The sequence below is a fragment of the Ipomoea nil genome, unplaced genomic scaffold (genome assembly GCF_001879475.1).
Source record: "Ipomoea nil cultivar Tokyo-kokei standard unplaced genomic scaffold, Asagao_1.1 scaffold2014, whole genome shotgun sequence".
Lineage (NCBI taxonomy): Eukaryota > Viridiplantae > Streptophyta > Magnoliopsida > Solanales > Convolvulaceae > Ipomoea > Ipomoea nil.
Window position 1 is genome coordinate 521408 of NW_017618442.1, and position 19935 is coordinate 541342.

General features: G+C 39.5%; 1 protein-coding gene across 1 annotated transcript; it reads right to left on the minus strand.

Annotated features, from left to right (window-relative positions):
* Positions 1 to 10867: 10867 nt before the first annotated feature.
* LOC109147531 (homeobox-leucine zipper protein ATHB-13-like) lies at positions 10868 to 17247 on the minus strand. Its single transcript, XM_019295133.1, has 3 exons — positions 17197 to 17247; positions 13904 to 14103; positions 10868 to 11260 (listed from the first exon to the last, which is right to left on the minus strand). The coding sequence occupies exons 2-3, from the start codon at positions 13996 to 13998 to the stop codon at positions 11038 to 11040; spliced, it is 318 nt and encodes a 105-aa protein (XP_019150678.1). The 5' UTR covers positions 13999 to 14103; positions 17197 to 17247; the 3' UTR covers positions 10868 to 11037.
* Positions 17248 to 19935: the final 2688 nt, after the last annotated feature.

Consider the following 19935-nt stretch of genomic DNA (forward strand, 5'->3'; position numbering starts at 1 on the left):
CCATCTGAGCACAAGATGTTTGGAAAAATAAATAAAATTTATTCAATTAAAATTAAAATAAATAAATATAACACACACACACACACACACACACACACACACACACACACACACACACACACATATATATATATATATATATATATATATATATATATCAGTTCACGTGCAAAGACTTTCCCAGGTGAAGGAGGGTGAAGTTTGAGCCGTTGATCTAATTAATATAGATTAACGGCTCAAATCAAGAAAAATTATTTTAAAAAAAAGTGCTTTCTGCCAACATGCATGCAAAATGATAACTATCTCAAATCGATACACCTTAAGATATAAAACTACGCACCTTAAGTTATACAATCCCACACCTTAAGGTATAAAACAACACATCTTAAATTTAAACTAATGCACCTTAAACTAGAAAAGTAACGCACCTTAAACTTTAAATATACGCACATTAAGAAGGAAAATGACGCACATTAAGCTTTGGAAAGACACATCTAAGCTTTATACTTATCACCTTAAACTAGAAAAGTGACACACCTTAAGCTTTAAATATACGCACCTTAAGAAAGAAAACGACGCACATAAAGTTTTAGACTGACGCATCTTAAAGTTTCAACAAAAAACACACCTTAATTAAGTTCTCAACTGAAGAACTGACGCACCTTAAGCATAGAAACCGTGTACCTTAAGAAGAAAAAAGACGCACCTTAAGAAGGAGAATGGCGCACCTTAAGTTTGACCAATACACAAAAAGATAAAATTGCCACCGAGTTTTTTTTTTTTTTTTTTTTTTTTTAAGTTTTCATCAATCTGGGCTATTGATTTTGATTAGATCGGGGGCTGAGATTAAACCTCATCTTTTAGCTGAAGCCTATCACCACATTTGGTTTCTATTTCACACACACACACACACACACACACACACACACACACACACACACACAATGTTGCAAAAATCGCGCCTAGGCGCTAGGCGTCATTGCGCCGCCGCGAAGAAGGCCGAAATCGGCCATCTCCGCGGCCGGCCGCCTAGCCGGCTGAACCGGCGCTTTTTATTTTTATTTTTATTTTTTTTTTACGAAAAGTTCGGGAAGGCATAACTTTTGACTCGGTTGTCCGTTTTGGACAATTTTTTTTTCAAATCGCGTATTTTTTCGAGATCTATCCACTAATTTCTCAAAAAAAAATGCTTCTTTAGCTCTTAATTTTAGTTTTTTTATGTATTTAGATGGTTTAAACAATCTTTTGAACACTTTTACAACCACTTTCGTAAATAGTTTCTAAGAAATAACTATGGAAACCTTATGTTTTATTACTAAATTTTAAAAATTTTTAATTTTTAATTTTATTTTTAATTAAAAATAATAATAATAATAATAATAAATCGGCGCCTAGTAATCGGCGCCTAGGGGGCGCCTAGCGTGTTTTGCAACATTGCACACACACACACACACACACACACACACACACACACACACACACACACACATAGATCTTGCCTAAATCAATGTCCATAATTAAAGTGATTAAAAAAACGCGCGGTGACACTTTAGTCTTTTTGCATCTAGCTATGTCAAATTTAAGGTGTGTGGTTTTCCTACTTAAAGTGCGTGGTTTTTGTGCTTAAGGTGAATGATTTATGTACTGTGTGGCTAAAGGTGCGTCGGGTGTTGAAAACATAAGTCCGTCGATCTAAAGCTTTAATTGAGTGGTTTTCCTTCTTAACATGCATTGTTTTCCTTCTTAAGATGCGTGATTTGTATGCTTAAGGTGCGTCAGTTGTTGAAACTTAAAGTGCGCTGATACGTTATATACCCCGGGTCCGTGCCATCGCTCGCAGTCGGGTCGGGGTCAAAGGCGACGGGTCAAACCCGAGATGGGTCAAACCCGCCGCCTCGGTGGGCCTTTAAAAGGGCCTGGAGCCCTTTGGGAAAGGGGAGGCCCATTTCCTCCCTTCCCCATCTCTCGGCTCTCTCTCTCCATCTTCTCCCCTTTCTCTGAATGCGGAGACAAACAACAACAAACGAGTTTAATAAAAGAAGCCAATTTCACCTATTTCTTGTGTTGATTCTTCTTTATGCTTATACATACGCATATACATACATCTCTACGGTACGAATTAGTACGATCAAATGGCGCCGTCTGTGGGGACCGAAACAAGAAGCTACGGTCCTACCACCAAAGAGAATGAGCTGAAGCCGCTACGGAAAATTTTGGAAATTTGAAGAAAAATCCACGAAGAAGTCTGGAATGAAGATTTTGGACATGAAGTGGGGATTAAACCTGGACGCTCGGATTACCTGACCGGCGCTCCGATCAATCCACCGTTTTACCTTTTTATTTATCTTCTATTTTCTTTTCCATTTAAGAGATCCGGTGCAACTGATATTTAAATTTGCTGCTTCCAGATCCCTCCTGCATGCGGATGTCCAGAGAGGGGAGGCCATTTTTGTTTCCAGGCACAATCTGGATAAAGAACCAACTGCATGCAGATGGTCAGTCGTCCATCAGACTTCATTTCCACCAGAAGTTCAATCACCATCCTCACACTCCCGATTAAGGCCGGAGATTCCAAGGCCGCCATTCGCCGCACGTAACCGCCAATCTTGGACACCTGCTCCGATGCGTCGCTGAGTTAGTTCGCCGAAAGGATCAGCCTCGCCGTGTTTTGTCGATCAGCCGCCGGTGCAGCACCATTCGCTTGCCATCGCCATCGCCATCGCCATCTTCATCGGCTATCCACAGCAGAAATTCCAGCAAAATAAATAAAAGGTTTACTTGGGCTTGAGAGGGATTTGAAGGTTTAACCACACATGCAACCACCGTCCTTTCCATCGCAGTTCCAGAGGATCGCCGCCGGCAGGGAAATTAGGCTTCTGAGATCATTCAAGCCGGAGCCAAGTTCCTATCTTCTCGTCGCGCTTGCCAGTGCCAGGTCCACCATGTCACTTCTTGTGTATTTCTCCCAGTTCTTCATGGAGAAAACACAAGTCGAAGGAGGCGGTAGAGGGGTAGTCGCAAGGCAGTAAGTAACGACATGTAGCAGCAAAAGAAAATTAAAAAGGCTTTAAGTTGCATGTTGTGTTATTGGTAGAAATGGTGGTGAAGCTTTGCATGCATTTTGATTCGTTGATGGTGGCGGTGGTGTGTGGAATCCCAAAAGGCAAAGAATAATGGCTGATGGTGGTGGAGCGCAGGAATCAAGACAATGGAAGGAAAGAGATGGTGACACAAAGCTGGCTGCATGCAAAACTTTGGAAAAAATAAAAGCAAGTTTAAGAATTTGTGAATTATTAAACTTCCAGGGTGATTAAATGTCATCTTATAATAGTAGTATTACGTAGTATAAATTGTATTAGGATTTATTTCCTTGTAATTTATACTTAGAAATTGTAATAGGTCCGGTTAGGTTGGTATTCCCACCACCGGCACTAAGAGCCCGGTCAGGTCGGCCTCGCCACCACCGGCATTGTTAAGCCCGGGAAGAGCCCCGGCACCAAGCCCTACCACGTAGGCAAATTTGGGTCTCCAGACTAATCGGACGACGCTCCAACGAAGATCGAAGACGGGCTCCTCGCCCAACACACCTCTCCCTCGGTTCCGACCGATAGCGGTGTCCGAAGACCGAAGACGGGCGCTTCGCCCCACACACCTCTCCCTCGGTTCCGACCGATAGCGGTGTCCGAAGATTGAAGACGGGCGCCTTGCCCAGCAGCCAAACCGGCTCTAATAGCCGTCACTCCTCTCCCTCGGTCCCCACCGATAGGGGTGTGCAATCAGGGCTCTAATAGCCTTAGTTCTGCGGCTCTAATAGCCGACTGACCCTTGACCGGGCGAGGCAATCGACTGGTCATATCGCCGATCGGGGAGGTCGACACCACGGCATATTCCCCGATCCGCCCGCTCCTCTCCGGTACTGCACTCACTCGCGCCCCGAGCGCGCACAGTGGGGGCTAAGTAGGAAGGGAGTGCCACAGGTCCCATGCTCGGGAACATCCCAAGCAGCGGGCCCTCGTGAAGTGTTTAGGCCCACACTCGGGAATCCCCCGATCGTGACGGCCAAGCAGCAGTTGAAGCAAGCCCAAGACGAAGAAAGGTTCCAAGGCCCACGAGTCGGGAACTGCAGTTTGGGCCCAAGGCCGGGAATATCCCGTCCTAAACGGCCCACCCGAAGACCGAAGACCGCGCCCTAAGTTCGCCCGGCCGCTAGTTTCACTGTCACACGCCCTTATACTTAAGTACGTCCGACAGTGGGGGGCTGGGCAGGATAGGCCGGGTCGAATCATCTGCTCGGATAACATATGATATGTGGGTTGCCCGAGGCCATGCGCCTGGTCGGCCTAGAGCGGCTGGTTCAACTCGTCTGCCCGGGTAAGGCGATGCTGGCATGGGGGTCGCCTGGAGGCTATTAGCCCGGTCGTCCAACACGCCTTCCCACCTCGAGTAGGTCGGCACTGCCACCTCCGACGAGAAGGGGAAGTGAGCCACGCGCCTTGTTAGACCGAGTAGGTTGGCACTGCCGCCTCCGGTGTTTCTAAAGACCAGTTAGGTTGGCCTCGCCACCACTGGCACTCTATGACCGGTTAGGTTGGCATTGCCACCACCGGGTCTATGAGTCCGGTTATACCGGTTGATGCCGCTTCTTAGCGATGCCGCTTTTCAGCGATGAATTCCGCTTTCCGGCGATGCATATATCGCTTTTCAGCGATGTATTCCGCTTCTTAGCGATGCCGCTTTTTCAGCGATGTATTCCGCTTCTTAGCGATGCCGCGTTTTAGCGATGATATGTCCGCTTTTTAGGCGATGCCGAGCGATATGCTTGTTCCGCCTCTTAGCGATGCCGCTTTTTTAGCGATGTATTCCGCTTCTTAGCGATGCCGCGTTTTAGCGATGATATTTCCGCTTTTAGGCGATGCCGAGCGATATGCTTGTTCCGCCTCTTAGCGATGCCGCGTTTTAGCGATGACATTTCCGCTTTTAGGCGATGCCGAGCGATGTGCTTGTCCGCCTCTTAGCGATGCCGCGTTTTAGCGATGTTGTTTCCGCTTTTAGGCGATGCCGTGCGATGTGTTTACCGCCTCTTGGCGATGCCGCTTTTAGCGATGTGTCTACTATCTTTGTGTGATGCTTTACCGCTTTTTTTTAGCAACATGTGTGTACCGCTCGTTAGCGGTGTTGTGCCCGATCGTCGGCGCGGTAGTTATAGCCGGGTGCACTCACATTGCGGACCCGGTCGAGGCACTTCCCGACCGCGATGTCGTTTCTCGGACGGTAACCCGTCGTATCCACTCCTTTGTGCTGACGGTTCTTGCACCTGCGGGAGTGGGGGCTGCGCTGGCCCGAGCAGCTCGTCTGCGTTTTAGTTTGCCCGAGTAGCACGTTCGTCGGTCGAAACGGTCGAATCGCGTTCGCTTCGCCCAAATAACGTTTCGCCCGAATGAATCCAGTCTCTCGGTCACAAGCGAATCCAACCCCATAGTTGGTTAGCAGATCTCCAGATCGCAGTCGAATCGGCAACCCAGTCGTGCCCGGCAATCCAGTCGCAAACCGGCTGGGCTCGGCCTTTCGCAAGTTGCGTTGCGAGCTCGACCACTGGGTCGGGCGCTCCGTTTCGGTCCACCGGACTATGTCTGAGCGTTGCACTCTTTTTTCCTTTGGCTAAAGTTTTTTCCCGCTGGGTTTTTTGTTAGCCTAAGGTTTTTAACGAGGCAACCGGCATATGTCACGGACCGTGTGACTCGTTTTTCCAGCCCGAACCCTTCCTCGATGCTCGTCGTCAGGGCACGGGCTGTGGGGGCTTTTGATACGTTATATACCCCGGGTCCGTGCCATCGCTCGCAGTCGGGTCGGGGTCAAAGGCGACGGGTCAAACCCGAGATGGGTCAAACCCGCCGCCTCGGTGGGCCTTTAAAAGGGCCTGGAGCCCTTTGGGAAAGGGGAGGCCCATTTCCTCCCTTCCCCATCTCTCGGCTCTCTCTCTCCCTCTTCTCCCCTTTCTCTGAATGCGGAGACAAACAACAACAAACGAGTTTAATAAAAGAAGCCAATTTCACCTATTTCTTGTGTTGATTCTTCTTTATGCTTATACATACGCATATACATACATCTCTACGGTACGAATTAGTACGATCATGCGCCATTTTAAAATTTTAGGTGCGTGGTTTGTGGTTTTAAGGTGATTTGTTTGTGTGTTTAAAGTGCGTGGTTTGTATATTTATGGTGTGTCGGGCTAAAGCTTTAACGGTAAATTATACCGTGCACCAGGGCGCACAATACACCAAAACGACGTTGTTTTGACCACATCTTTATTTAGAAATCATGTTTCCCGTTTCTACTGTTAAATTCAGAAAAAAAAAATATCTCTGTTTCAAATGTGCATAAACTCATAACAGAATACACATAATCTAATATAAATATATAATACATAATATACATAATCTCATAACATAATACACATAATCTAACATAATACATAATACACATAAACTCATAACATAATACACATAAACTTTTACCGGAATACACATAAACTTATAACAGAATACACATAGTCTAACATAATACATAATACACATAAAACTCTTAATATTATACACATAAAATATGAACAATAAAAACGACGTCGTTTTGGTCAGGGCGCATAATGCATTGTGCGCCTTGGTGCACGGTATAACGATTGAGCTTTAACTAGGTGTGTGTTTTTTCTTCTTAAGGTGCGTTGTTTTCCTTCTTAATTAAGGTGCGTGATTTGTATGCTTAAGGTGCGTTTGAAACTTAAGATGCGACATTTAAAAACTTTAGGCGCGTGATTTGTATTCTTCAGGTGTGTCTTTTTTAGTTAACCGTACAACCGGGAAGCTATATATATATATATATATATATATATATATATATATATATATACCCGCACTTTAACCCTTATATATATATATATATATATATATATATATATATATATATATATATATATATATATATATATATATATATATATAGGGATGCACTCAGGTGCGAATAAGTGCTCAGGAAAGAATATGCGAACGAATCAGCGCGCGACACGTGTCCAGATCTAATAGTTTTAAAAAATGCGGTGGCATTTTCGTAAATAATTGAACATCGAAGTGCAAGTAAAATCACTTACAAGTGCACCTACTTTCACCTATAAGTGCATGTAATTTTGCCTTGTTAGCATTCACTTCCCGCAAACATTCATGCACCTGGGTGTGCTTATAACTATAGGTGCAACTACTTATAACTATAGGTGCACCTACTTTCACCTATAAGTGCATGTAATTTTGCCTTGTTAACATTCATTGATCTGAGTTCAGCGGGTAGTAATACCCCTGAAAACCACCCGCAAACATTCATGCACCTAGGTGCAACTACTTATAACTATATGTGCAACTACTTAGAACTATAGGTGCAACTACTTAGAACTATAGGTGCACTTAGTATTGATGCTCAGTGTAAATTTTTTACTTGCACTTATAATACATTTTACATGCACTTATAATACATTTTACTTGCACTTCAATGTTCAATTATTTACGAAAATGCCACCGCGCTTTTTTAAAAAATCAGTGTTTCTCATCCATTAGATTTGGACACGTGGACGGACAAAATCCATTCCTATTTCGCTCCTGGGCGAAGCATTCGTACCGATATATATATATATATATATATATATATATATATATATATATATATATTCTAGTAATTCACCCGCGCGATGCACGGAAAAAAATTATGTTATTATAAATAAAAATTAAAATATAAAAATTAAAATATTTTAAAATGTTTAATATAATAATATTTTTAAGCTTCTATTGGTCAAGTATTTATTATTTTTATAGAATAAAAAAATTACAATTACAATTAAAATTAAAATTAAAATTTTGTATGGTTAATATAATCTCTAATTATGTGCATATTCAAATAAACTTATAGAGAGAATTTACATAATTACATTAATTTATTCTTAATTGTATTTCATCTATATTATAATTTTCACAATAAGAATAATAACTAAGATAATTTCATTTGGAAAGCAAATTTCAAATTTTGTATGAGTAAATTTAAACTCTAATTGAACACATTTTTTATATGATTATATAATATATAGCTATTTTATTTTTTAAATTTTATTTTTATAATAAAGGATGTTATGGCATTAATTGTAACATTAATTACTTCCCAAATCATATACCTTTACAGGGCGTTTGGTTGGAGGGATTTTAAATTCCATTCCCACTTAATCCCCACCTAATTCCAAAGGCCATTAAATTCTGTAGTTTGGTTGGAGGGAATTGTAATTCCATGGAATTGCAATTCCCCCATTTTCATGGAATTAAAATCCCATATCCCTCCCTGGTATTTTAATTCCTGGGAAAAAAAGATAGTGATGAGTCAAAACTACCCCTTCCTTTTTTAACCTAAAATTAATGTTTAACAACAATAATGGACATTTTTGACTTTATACTACTTATTCCCTTTCAATTCTCATGTATACCAAACATTGGAATTGAAATTCCCAATAATTCTATTCCTGTCAACCAAACACTGGAATTTAAATTTCCACTTTATTCCCAGTAATTCAACTCCCATGGAATTACAATTCCTTTCCCACATAATTCCTCCCTCCAACCAAACGCCCTGTTATTATAGTTAAGATATGTGATGGACAAATAAAGGATGAGGTGATGAGAAGCTAGGAGTTGGCGACTAACCCACCGACACAGAACATGCATTAATATAAGGCAATACTGGAGCGTTAGCCAAAAGCCATCCCCTCATTTCACCATCAAAAGCGCACGCAACACCCAACAGGAGGCAACAATGAATTGAAGGAATAGTAGCAGTTTTGGATTCTTAATTCTCCATTTCCCCACCCCCATCCATTAGCCCTACCTGTCCTTTTCTCTCTCACGCGTTTTTTTTTTTTTTATAAAAAAAATACTCTAGTGAGATGAGACTTTACTATGAGACTGCAGTGTGTCATAACTGAGATTATACAATGAGACACAAAATGTTAACGTGGTTAAATCTGCGGGCCAGTTCAAATTAAGATAAATTTACTAAATAATATTAAGTATAATGATACATAACATTTATACAACTAGATCACTTTTCGATATCTATTGAAATTGTTCAGAAATAACACGCGTCTTTTAACTTATGCCACAAGATTCCTCCTATCTTGATAAAAGCGCAATTTACGAGTACCTTTTTGCACCTGTCCTTTTTAATAAATTCAACTGTTTATCCCTTATATACTACTAAAACTCGGGTACAATCTTTCCATATGAACAATCAAGATACCAAATTGAAAAGAATTGGTCTAAACTAAACCTGAAGTTAGTGAGAGTACTGGACCAACCTAACCACACCAGCTTTGAAACTGAAACCAATGGTTAATGCCAAACCTAACCCTTCTTCACCTCTACTTACAGAGTTGACATTATTTTTATAGTTTTTTTCAGATTAAGAATAACGTTTTACTTGGTAAATACATAAAAATATTCAAAAATAATGAACACGTTTCTGGGTTTCAAACGACAATATATTTAGTGTGATAGGATCCCATATGACTTGGTTAGTTGGGAGTTGGAAGCTGATGCCCATATATATATATATATATATATATATATATATATATATATATATATATATATATATATATATATATATATATATATATATATCCCATTTGAATTATTTTATTTTGGAAAAACAAGTAAGTATTCAGAAAAATTAATTTTAATAATTGGTTTAGTCTGATCTTCTCCACTTGCCCTGTTTCTAGTATTGCATTATTCAGCTTCAAAACTGATCCCCTCCATGTGCCCTTCCATGCATGACGTCACTCTCTTTTTCTTACAATTTTTCATTTTCTCACTTTAATTTGTTCATTTTTCCTTCATATTTGCTTTAAGTTAGAATTTCAATTCGGAATATCTAAATATTTAAAAGTTATTAACTTTTTTTTAGTATTACTGATTTTGTTATAATGTCAGCCACTACTTCGTGTCACTTGATCACAAGGTCGTTGACCGATCGTTAATTGACCGAATCAAACACTTTAAATAGGAAATTTTTTTTTAAAAGAGTATTTCATTAATGTATACAAATTAAAAACATTCTGTTATTCACAAAAAGGATGGATTTTTTTGGGACAACAAAAATATCAAGATTGAATTTTGTGTTGGATAATTTCTTGACTGGGTAGGACCAAAGTATTTTTAATTTGATGGACGTGATTCATGCCGCACCCCAAGCCCTATCCTCAATATTACTAAATCAAATGTAGATCATAATTGCCTCTATGGAGACTCAAACTCATCACCTCTCATATAAGAGAGTAATTTAATATCATTGGACCACAAGGTCCTTGGTACAATTAATTATGTTTTATTTCTTCTTTGTTAAATTAATGATATTTGTTTTAAATAAAACTTATAAATACTAAAAAATTACAATTGTGTTCGAATTTTTGAAGAATTTGTCACTTAATATTGATTAATATAGGATTGAAGTGAAAATGTTGAGTCAAGAACCTTGTGGTCTAGTGGCACCAAGTTGTTCTCTCATATGGGAGGTTGTGAATTTGAACTTTATTTTGCCCAAAAATTTATGCTATTAATTTATATTTATGCAATAATCTATACTATTAATCTATATTATTATTAATAAAAGTAAAATCCTCATCTTCAACTTTCAGCACAAAATAATATGAATATTAATTAATTGGTAAAAAAAATTAATAAAGCTTAATTGGTAACAAATTAAAGTCAATATGTACATAGAAATGGAAAATAGTTACCAAATTCTTAAAATAATTAAATCATTATAATTGTGAGAATAATGGGCATGAAGCTTTTGATTATGAGCAAGAAGGGCATCATTTTCAGCCTTGACAGCATCGAACTGTCTCTTGAGGGATTCATAGTCCCTTTCCAACTGCTTAGTCTTCCACATAGCTCGCCTGTTTTGGAACTAAATCGCGATCTGTCTTGGCTGCAATCCCAGATCTCTAGCCAGCTACATTTTCCTCTCTGGTTCCATCTTGTTTCCCACCTCAAAGCTCTTCTCCAAAGTCTTCACTTGTTCTGTGTTCAGTCTCTTTTTCTTATTATTCTCTCTTGCCTGCACTAACCCTTTTTCCTCATCTGACACATCTTCCTGCACATCTCCATGTGACAATGCATCTTCACAACACTTCATTGATCTCTTCCACCAAGAAATAAACTCCCATCCACTACTCCTACATAAATACATACAAATCATCAACATACATACATACATACATACAGAGAGTGTCGACCGAGCAAAAGCCCGGTAAAGGCCAAGTCCAGCACCCTGGAATTTGTAATGGCGGTATGAAGTTACACCTGTAAAACCCCCCAAAACAAGCTATAGAAAAGCCTTAACGCATGCAGATAACAAAACAAAACACTAGCACAGCGGAAGAAAAGATAACTGGATAACAAAGAATCCAAACGGGGGTGTTATGCCACGCTTAACAACACGTCAAGCGCTACGGCCAAAATCTGCATGGTATACATCTATCCAAGAGTTCATAAGTCTAAAAACAACCTAATTGGCTCACAGGCCGTACAACAAGGGAAAGGTACTACTCTATCGGGCACTAGACATCGCGCTCGACTAGACATCACCTGTAAGAACACAAAGATAAACATGGGACGACGCCCGGTCAGCGAATAATGCTGGTAACCCACCAGTACTGTTAAGTATCATACATAGATATGGTATATATACAAAAATCATTTTGAAACGGAATACATATATATAAGTTCAAAACCAATAGTCAAAGCCAACATAAAACTCAACACTCTCACAAGCAACACGGGAACACATCCCAAGACCACAAGAACAACACGACTCGCAAAAGAGTCAAGGCACGATCTATCATCACTCAATAGACCACAACCCGACAAGTACAACGCGAAAGAACAAGACACACACAACCGGCAACACATGCCAAGGCCACACCTGCCTTTGTTACTACACACGTCACAAGATAAGATCACACAACACTGGCTACAATAGCCCTCGCGACATCACCCATCACGAGTTGGTATGCCTGCTTTATGCCCTGTTCCAACCTTATGGCTACCCCCAACCTTGTATCTTCTTTCCAACCATTACCTCCAGGACCCCTGTACTTCTTAGTCCAACCTTTTACCTCCGGGACCGTCGTCCCCCACCAACAAGCCACCAACAAAGCCACCAATTTCATAGTACACAAGGTACCGTACACACACACGGCAACAACATGCCTTCCCAAGAAATACGTGGACTCATCACTCAGACCACAACTCCATAATCACGTCACGGCCACCACGAGGACCGCTGCAATACCTTGGTGACTAGTGTCCCATACCACTAATCGTGCAATCCAGGTAAAGCCACACACACCACACCTCAACAGGAATCAATCAACGGATTACAACGAAGGTATGAAACATACTCAATCAAGGAATGGGTCACAGCCCAACAACAACAACGATGAATAACACAAGTTATCATCAACCAATCGGAAGGTACAAACAACACACATGCTAGCATTTAGACACCAAACTAGCATGCTTATCAACGGGGAAACCAAAGATAGTTCCGAGGAACACACAAGACACTTCACGGTCCAACGAAACACAATGTTGAACACTTAGCACGATTCAAGACACCAAAGTCCTACATGGATACCTACCATATAGTTCTAGACATACGAAACATCAAGAAGATACTCAAATAGTTCCACAAAAGAACATCGGGAAGTCAAAAGACCAAATACCGAGTCAAAAGAATCACAGAGAACAAATCCCATCACAACACCACTGTGTTCCCCGCGGGTAGACCCACGGGTAGGCTCCCACCCGTGGTTCTGCCCGCGGGTACACACCTACCGGCTTACGTTCCCCGCGGGTGGAGCTCGACCCGTCGTTCCGCTCGCGGGTACATATACCTGTGCAAAATAATCCCTTCGGGGATTTTTATCTTCAAACTCAAATTCAAGTCCAAAACATGCCAAATCTCACCCAACACAACAAAATGACTTGAATCATGGAAAATGCCAAGCAATGGCACAAAGGAACCCTAAACACAAGCTCTAGATATGCATTTTCACAAGATAAATGCATAAACACTCACATTTCATAGCAAAACACAAGTAGAATCCAAGAAATCACATATAGGTAAGCAAAATAGGTTTTGTAGAGCATGGGTTACCTCTTGTAGACCAAAAGACTTCACTTTACACCTCAACAAGCTCCCCACAAGGCTTACTTTCCAAACCCACTTCAAGATCAAACTAAAAGATCATAAAGATCTTACCTTTAAGAAAAAGACATCTAAGATGGAACCAAAAACACAAGATGGACTTAGATCTTACCTTCCTAGATGCCCAAATAGGTGAAAGGTTGAATCTTGGAAGCAAATCTTAGAATCTTGACAAGGTCTCAACTTAGCTTGGAGGAAAAGCTACTCACCTTTCTAGAGAGAAGGTAGAGCTAATGTTTTAGAAAGTGTAAGGGGTGGAATGAAGATGTCTTCTAGGTTAGGTTACAATACTAACACTTGGTGAAAGGTCAAGAATACCCTTACTAACATTTAGAAAGTGTAAGGAACAAGGGAACTCCCCTCAAAGCTCAAGGTACAACATAACTTTGAAGTTGACTAGTCAAATACTAGTCCTTGAGTATTAAAAATCAGGATTTTAGGAATTAATTCCTCAAATGAAATAGGATTAATTACTCAATTAATCCATGGATTGAATGTGGATTTTTGGGGTGTCACAACACCTTTGTTACTAGTTATATTTTTTGCTTAAGTGCTAAGAGCGTGATCGTAATAGAGAGAAATAATATAATGATATATACATACATACCATGGAAGTTCTGAGGAGGAGGAGTAGTGCAGGAAGGAAAGAGTGGGAGAGAGCGGTGGAGGGTTGATGATGATGGCGATGATCATTGGGCTCATGATGAGGTGTTCGAAGCATAAAATTAATGGGGAAGAAATCCATTCCGATGCAAGAAGTCATGACCTGACCTAATACACTAGCTTAGCTTCTGGATTCTTTGCTAGCTGTCTTTTTGTGACAACCTAAAATTTAATTTTATAAATCCAATTTTAAGAAATTCCAAAATAGTCATTTTCACTCCATTAAAATTTTTTGAGATAAATTGGTGTTTGAATAAATTATTTTGAGTTACATTTTAAATTAATTCAACACCGGAACTTATTTTAATTCCAAAATCCTATATGAGTGAGACCGGGAGAAACCTGAACCAAGTGTTTGTTTAGAAATCATCTTTGGAAAAATCTATTTTTGGCCCCAAACTATTTAAAATCAGCTTTCTAGACTTGGTCCATGCTGCAAGGTGGACCATAAGCCTTTCAACCCCTTGTCTGATATTTTCTTTAGAATCAACCAAAAGACTACCTTACCCTCCACCAATCATTGAGTATCATCCTAGGGTTTTGAACCCATATAAAAGGAATAGTAAGCGGGCTTTTCTCCTGATTCCATTTTTTTTTGTCTTCCCCAACCTTGAGCTCTGCTAGAAAGAAAGGAGAAACACAGTAAGTTACTTAGGCTCAATCTCCATCCATTCATCCATTCCTTTCCATCTAGCTTACACTTTTTTGCTTCCAATCTCTGAGATTCTATTCTTAAGTTTTGTTGCTTGGTTTGTTTGAGGTGTTTAGGTGGTGAAGGGGGTAGTGGTTGAGTTGGGAAGAAGAAGGAATCCACACAAGAAAGAGGAGACAATAAAGGTATAACCCCATGGACTCCCACTTTTAAGTTTTGGATCTGTGAAGCCTTGTTTCATAGGTAGAAATGAGTAGAAATGTTAGATTTTTGAGGTGTTTGAGCTAAGAAGTGATTTATTACTTGTCTATGATGTGTTGTTATTATTTTGGATGTGTTGGAATTGTCTGAGGTTGAATTACAGATGAGAAGAGATCATCTGGTGCACAGGCAGTGTGCACCAGACAAGGCACCGGCCCCAGCCAAACGGCCCAACAAGGGGACCGTTGGCTAGAGCTGTGGCCAGCCGAGCCTAGGGAACAGCCCTAGGAGAGGGCCGTTGCCTAGAGGCGGCAAGCTAGCGGCTTAATGGGGCGGGCCTTGCTGAGCCCCGCCCCATGGTCCTCGAGTTGCTCCCTGTGCAGTGGCCGGGCCCTTGTGGCTCGGTACCTCGGGGCCGTCTTGATGCATATTTGGGCTTTGATTTCGTTGAATTTGGATTGGAAATGAGCATGTTATAGTAGAATTTGTGATGGAATGCTTCACAGAAATGTTGTCTGAGTTCTCTATTTTGGGATTTTGCTTGCCCTTGCCTTCCTGATGACATTTGGGTAGTTGAATAGAGAAGCATGAACATTTTGTGAATGAGAATTGTTAGAGAAGCATGACTAGAATGTGTTTTATGTTCAATGGAAATTATAGTTTCTTATTATTGTAAAAGTATACAGAGTATGATATGTTGCAAACCAAGCATGATTGTGTGTTTCTTGAGAGATCACTGTGATATATAGATTTGAAGCATGTTTTACAGTAAATTGCATTCCAAGTATATCATGTTTTAAAAGTGCATAAGTGGCCAACGTGAGCCTAAGTATTATTTTCCAAAAATCTCATTTCCATGTTAAGCATCTTTATCTTGTCTGTTGAGAATGAGTTGAGAAGAATGTGCATGTTTTTTGCATAAGTTAAATGTTGCATATATGAGATGCATGAGCGGTATATCTAAATATATCTATGGTGAGGAAAACCTTGTTTTGGAGGACCCGTTTGGACTACGTCATCTCGGAAGAAAGAAATGGACGTTGCGGTCTAAGTATATGTAACGCGGCGTATTCCCACGTTACGAGGTTGGAAACTGCCCGCCAGGCTTGGAATCCTAGTTAGGGGGTGTGCACGCTAAAAGTTCGATACCTGATTCCACAGAGATCAGTTTAGAACCAAGAGAGTGGTTCGGTGGATGAGCTTGAGTATAGGTCAGCTAGAAGCCGTACCAGGATAGGTTCGTTCACGCTACGGTGAAGTTCCTACCTCATCCATTAGTAAAGAAAGCAAGCGAGTCATTGCGACTCTAAGAAAGCGAGTCATTGCGACTCTAAGAAAAGAAAGAAAACGAGTCATTGCGACTCTAAGAAAAGAAAGAAAGCGAGTCATTGCGTCTCTAAGAAAAGAAAGCAAGCGAGTCCTTGTGGCTCTAAGAGACCTCCATAGAAAAGTATTCTATTTTACAAACGAGTTTATAAGTATACTTATTGTATTGCACGAGATTGCATAATGAGAATGTTTGCACGAGATTGCATTTGAGTATAGTATTGCACGAGATTGCATAATGAGAATGTTTGCACTAGATTGCATAATGAGAATGATTAACCGAGATTGTATATTGAGCATGATTGCTTTAGTTGCATTTTGATGTCTTATATATCTAGTTTGCATGATGAGAACTTGAAAGCATGAGGATAATTTCGTATTGATTGATAATATGCCATTGGTTGATAGCATGAGTTCGTTATGATGAGTTTTGTTATGAGAAATATGTGTTGAAGTGATTATGTTTATGAGTTATTTATTGTTGAAGCATGCTTGTTGATATTATAAGTTGCGAGCATGTAGAAAGTCTGTGGGTTATATTAAAGTTGTCTAAGTGTTGAGATTGCTTGATTCGAGTTTGTAAACAAATATATTTCCAAAGTATATACTATAGTACTTTACAGGGTTGAGTGTGGTTATACTTAGCTTCATGCTAACGGGTGTTTTCCTATTTGTCTACTTGTTGTTTTGCAACACCCCTTTCAGGTGGGCCTAGCGTTTGAGAGTTGATCGAGTTAGAGTAGCTTAGTAGATCTAGTAGTCTAAACTTTTTTTTTTATCGTTATGATGTTTTGATGATGGATTGTAGACTTATGCTATGTATGTTTGGTGATAGACACCGGGGTGTTTTTCCCCCTTATGACTTTAAATTAAGTAATTTAAATGTTAGTTTGATTTAATGACTTAGTTCTTTCCTTAGCCTGTGCAATCACCGTGGAGAGGTGGTTGTGGCGGTGACATTCCCACTAGTTCGTTATTTAAGTTTGTTAATCCGCTGCTTATTTATCTTGATTTTGGTTTTAGAACTGTAAATAAGTTTAAGAAAAGTGGGGTGTTACACTTTTGTTCATACTTAATTACAACATATAAAGAAGAAGAAGATCATATCAATATATGAGTAGTACAGACGTATAGTAGAGTGGAAATATATATTTGTTGGGTTGGGCTTCCCTCCTATGTGGTAAATAGCTCATATTTAGACCGTGCTAATTTTTATCCACTATATTTTTGTTGAGCCCTAATTATTATTATTATATTATATTATAATTATATAATAATATAAGGGTATATAAGAAGTTGGAGCACCAAACGTTTTTGATGGCATGCATGTGAAGAGGCAAATGAAATTAATTCCATTTATTTGTCTGCATAAATTCCTATTTTCAAGTGAAGCTATAAAAGGAGCAAAAACTTCTTCTCCAACATTGACACACATACATATATTGATTTGGTAGCAGTTCACACAGAGGCAGACGGTTTTGTGGCAATGAAACAGAAATTTCTTTTGCTTCTTTCTTTGTCTCCTTTGGTAGTTCGGCAGCAGCGTGTTAGGTGGGTTTCATCATTTGTCGCATGTTTGCTGGTTTTGCCGTGAAGTTTTCCGAGGTTCTTGGGTGGTATTTTTCACCAAATACTTTTGGAGGTCAGCTTGTTTGTTTCAGACATCTTTTGGATAATCTCGTAATATTTGTATTCTTTTCTCATTGCTCGTGGTGGTTGAATATTTTAAGTACGAGTTGATATCCTTTTTAGGTCTGTGGAACATTATAGAAGTCTTTGGCCTAGAGTTGTTGTACTTGATTATCTTTGGATGTTTGGTTCGTGTGGTAGCTAGAAACTTTGTACCCAATATTTGTTATAGTGGAAACTTTGTTGGTGGTGGTCCCGTGGTTTTGGAGTTTTCCACGTAAATCACGTGTCTCTTGTGTTAACATTTATTTTGGGATATTGTGTTATCTCGTATTTGTGGACCATGTCGGGTCTGTGATTTTCATTGTGACAGGAAGTGGGAGAATTTTTTCCAACAAAGTGGTATCAGAGCCCTGGTTGTTGATTGGACATATTTGACATGGTAGGTACGATATTGCTCATGCTGTAGGTGTTGTTTGCAAATTTCTCTCAAATCCAGGGAGAGAACATTGGGATGCTGTAAAGTGGGTTTTGAGATATCTTCAGGGTACTTCAAGTCTGAGTTTGTCTTTGGGTACAGAAAAACATATTATTACCGGATACAATGATTCAGATATGGAAGGAAACATTGATATAAGGAAATCTATTTCAAGCTATCAGATTACCTATGCAGGGGAAGCAGTGGTTTGTTTCTCTATCACGGACGGCGACATCTTCCACATAGTTGGGAGGGGGAGTTTGTTGGGTTGGGCTTCCCTCCTATGTGGTAAATAGCTCATATTTAGACCAAGCCAATTTTTATCCACTATATTTTTGTTGAGCTCTAATTATTATTATTATATTATACTCCCTCGGTCCCGAATTAAGTGTCCTACTTTGCTTTTACACGGATTTTTACGGAGCAATAAAAAGAATACAAGTTTTCCTATTTTTCCCCTAACATGCCATGTGCTGATTTGACCATTCTATCACTTTATACTCAACCACTTGTACTTTTATTAAATGAAATAACGCATTTGTACTTTTATTAAAACAAACAACCCAGGCAATCTGTACTTTTGCTTTCTCTGTTTCTCACCTCTACAGTCTACGCATATGAGATTTCAAGATCATCATTCTCTCCCCTCTTTCACTTCTTCTTCCTCACCTCTATAAAAATGGAGTCCACCACAAATTTATCAAAATCTCTATGGTTTTTATTCTTTAGAAAATTGATGGACGACGATGTTTTCCTCTAACTAGTATTAGGAGTTTTCAACCATTGATTGGAACTAGGGGTGGGCACTTCGGTCCGGTTTATCCGAACCGAACCGAACTAGTAATAGAAAACCAAACGGTTCGGGATTTTGTAACCCGAACGGTTTAGTATCGAACCGAACCAAAATCGAACGGTTTGGCAAAAACCGAACCGAACCGAATGCTATATAATTTTCTTTAATAAATAATAATAATAATAATAATAATGATGATGATGATGATGATGATATGATGAATGATGATGATGATGATGATGATGATATGATGATGATGATGATGATGATGATGATGATAATGATGATATGATGATGATGAATGATAAAGAGATGAGATGATGATGATGATGATGATGATGATGATGATATGATGATGATGATGATGATGATGATGATGATGATGATGATGATGATGATGAATGATGATGATGATGATGATGATGATGATGATGATGATGATGATGATGATGATGATGATGATGATGATGATGATGATGATGATGATGATGATATGATGATGATGATGATGATGATGATGATGATGATGATGATGATGATGATGATGATGATGATGATGATGATGATGATGATGATGATGATGATGATGATGATGATGATGATGATGATGATGATGATGATGATGATGATGATGAATGATGATGATGATGAATGATGATGATGATGATGATGATGATGATGATGATGATGATGATGATGATGATGATGATGATGATGATGATGATGATGATGATGATGATGATGATGATGATGATGATGATGATGATGATGATGATGATGATGATGATGATGATGATGATGATGATGATGATGATGATGATGATGATGATGATGATGATGATGATGATGATGATGATGATGATGATGATGATGATGATGATTGATGATGATGATGAT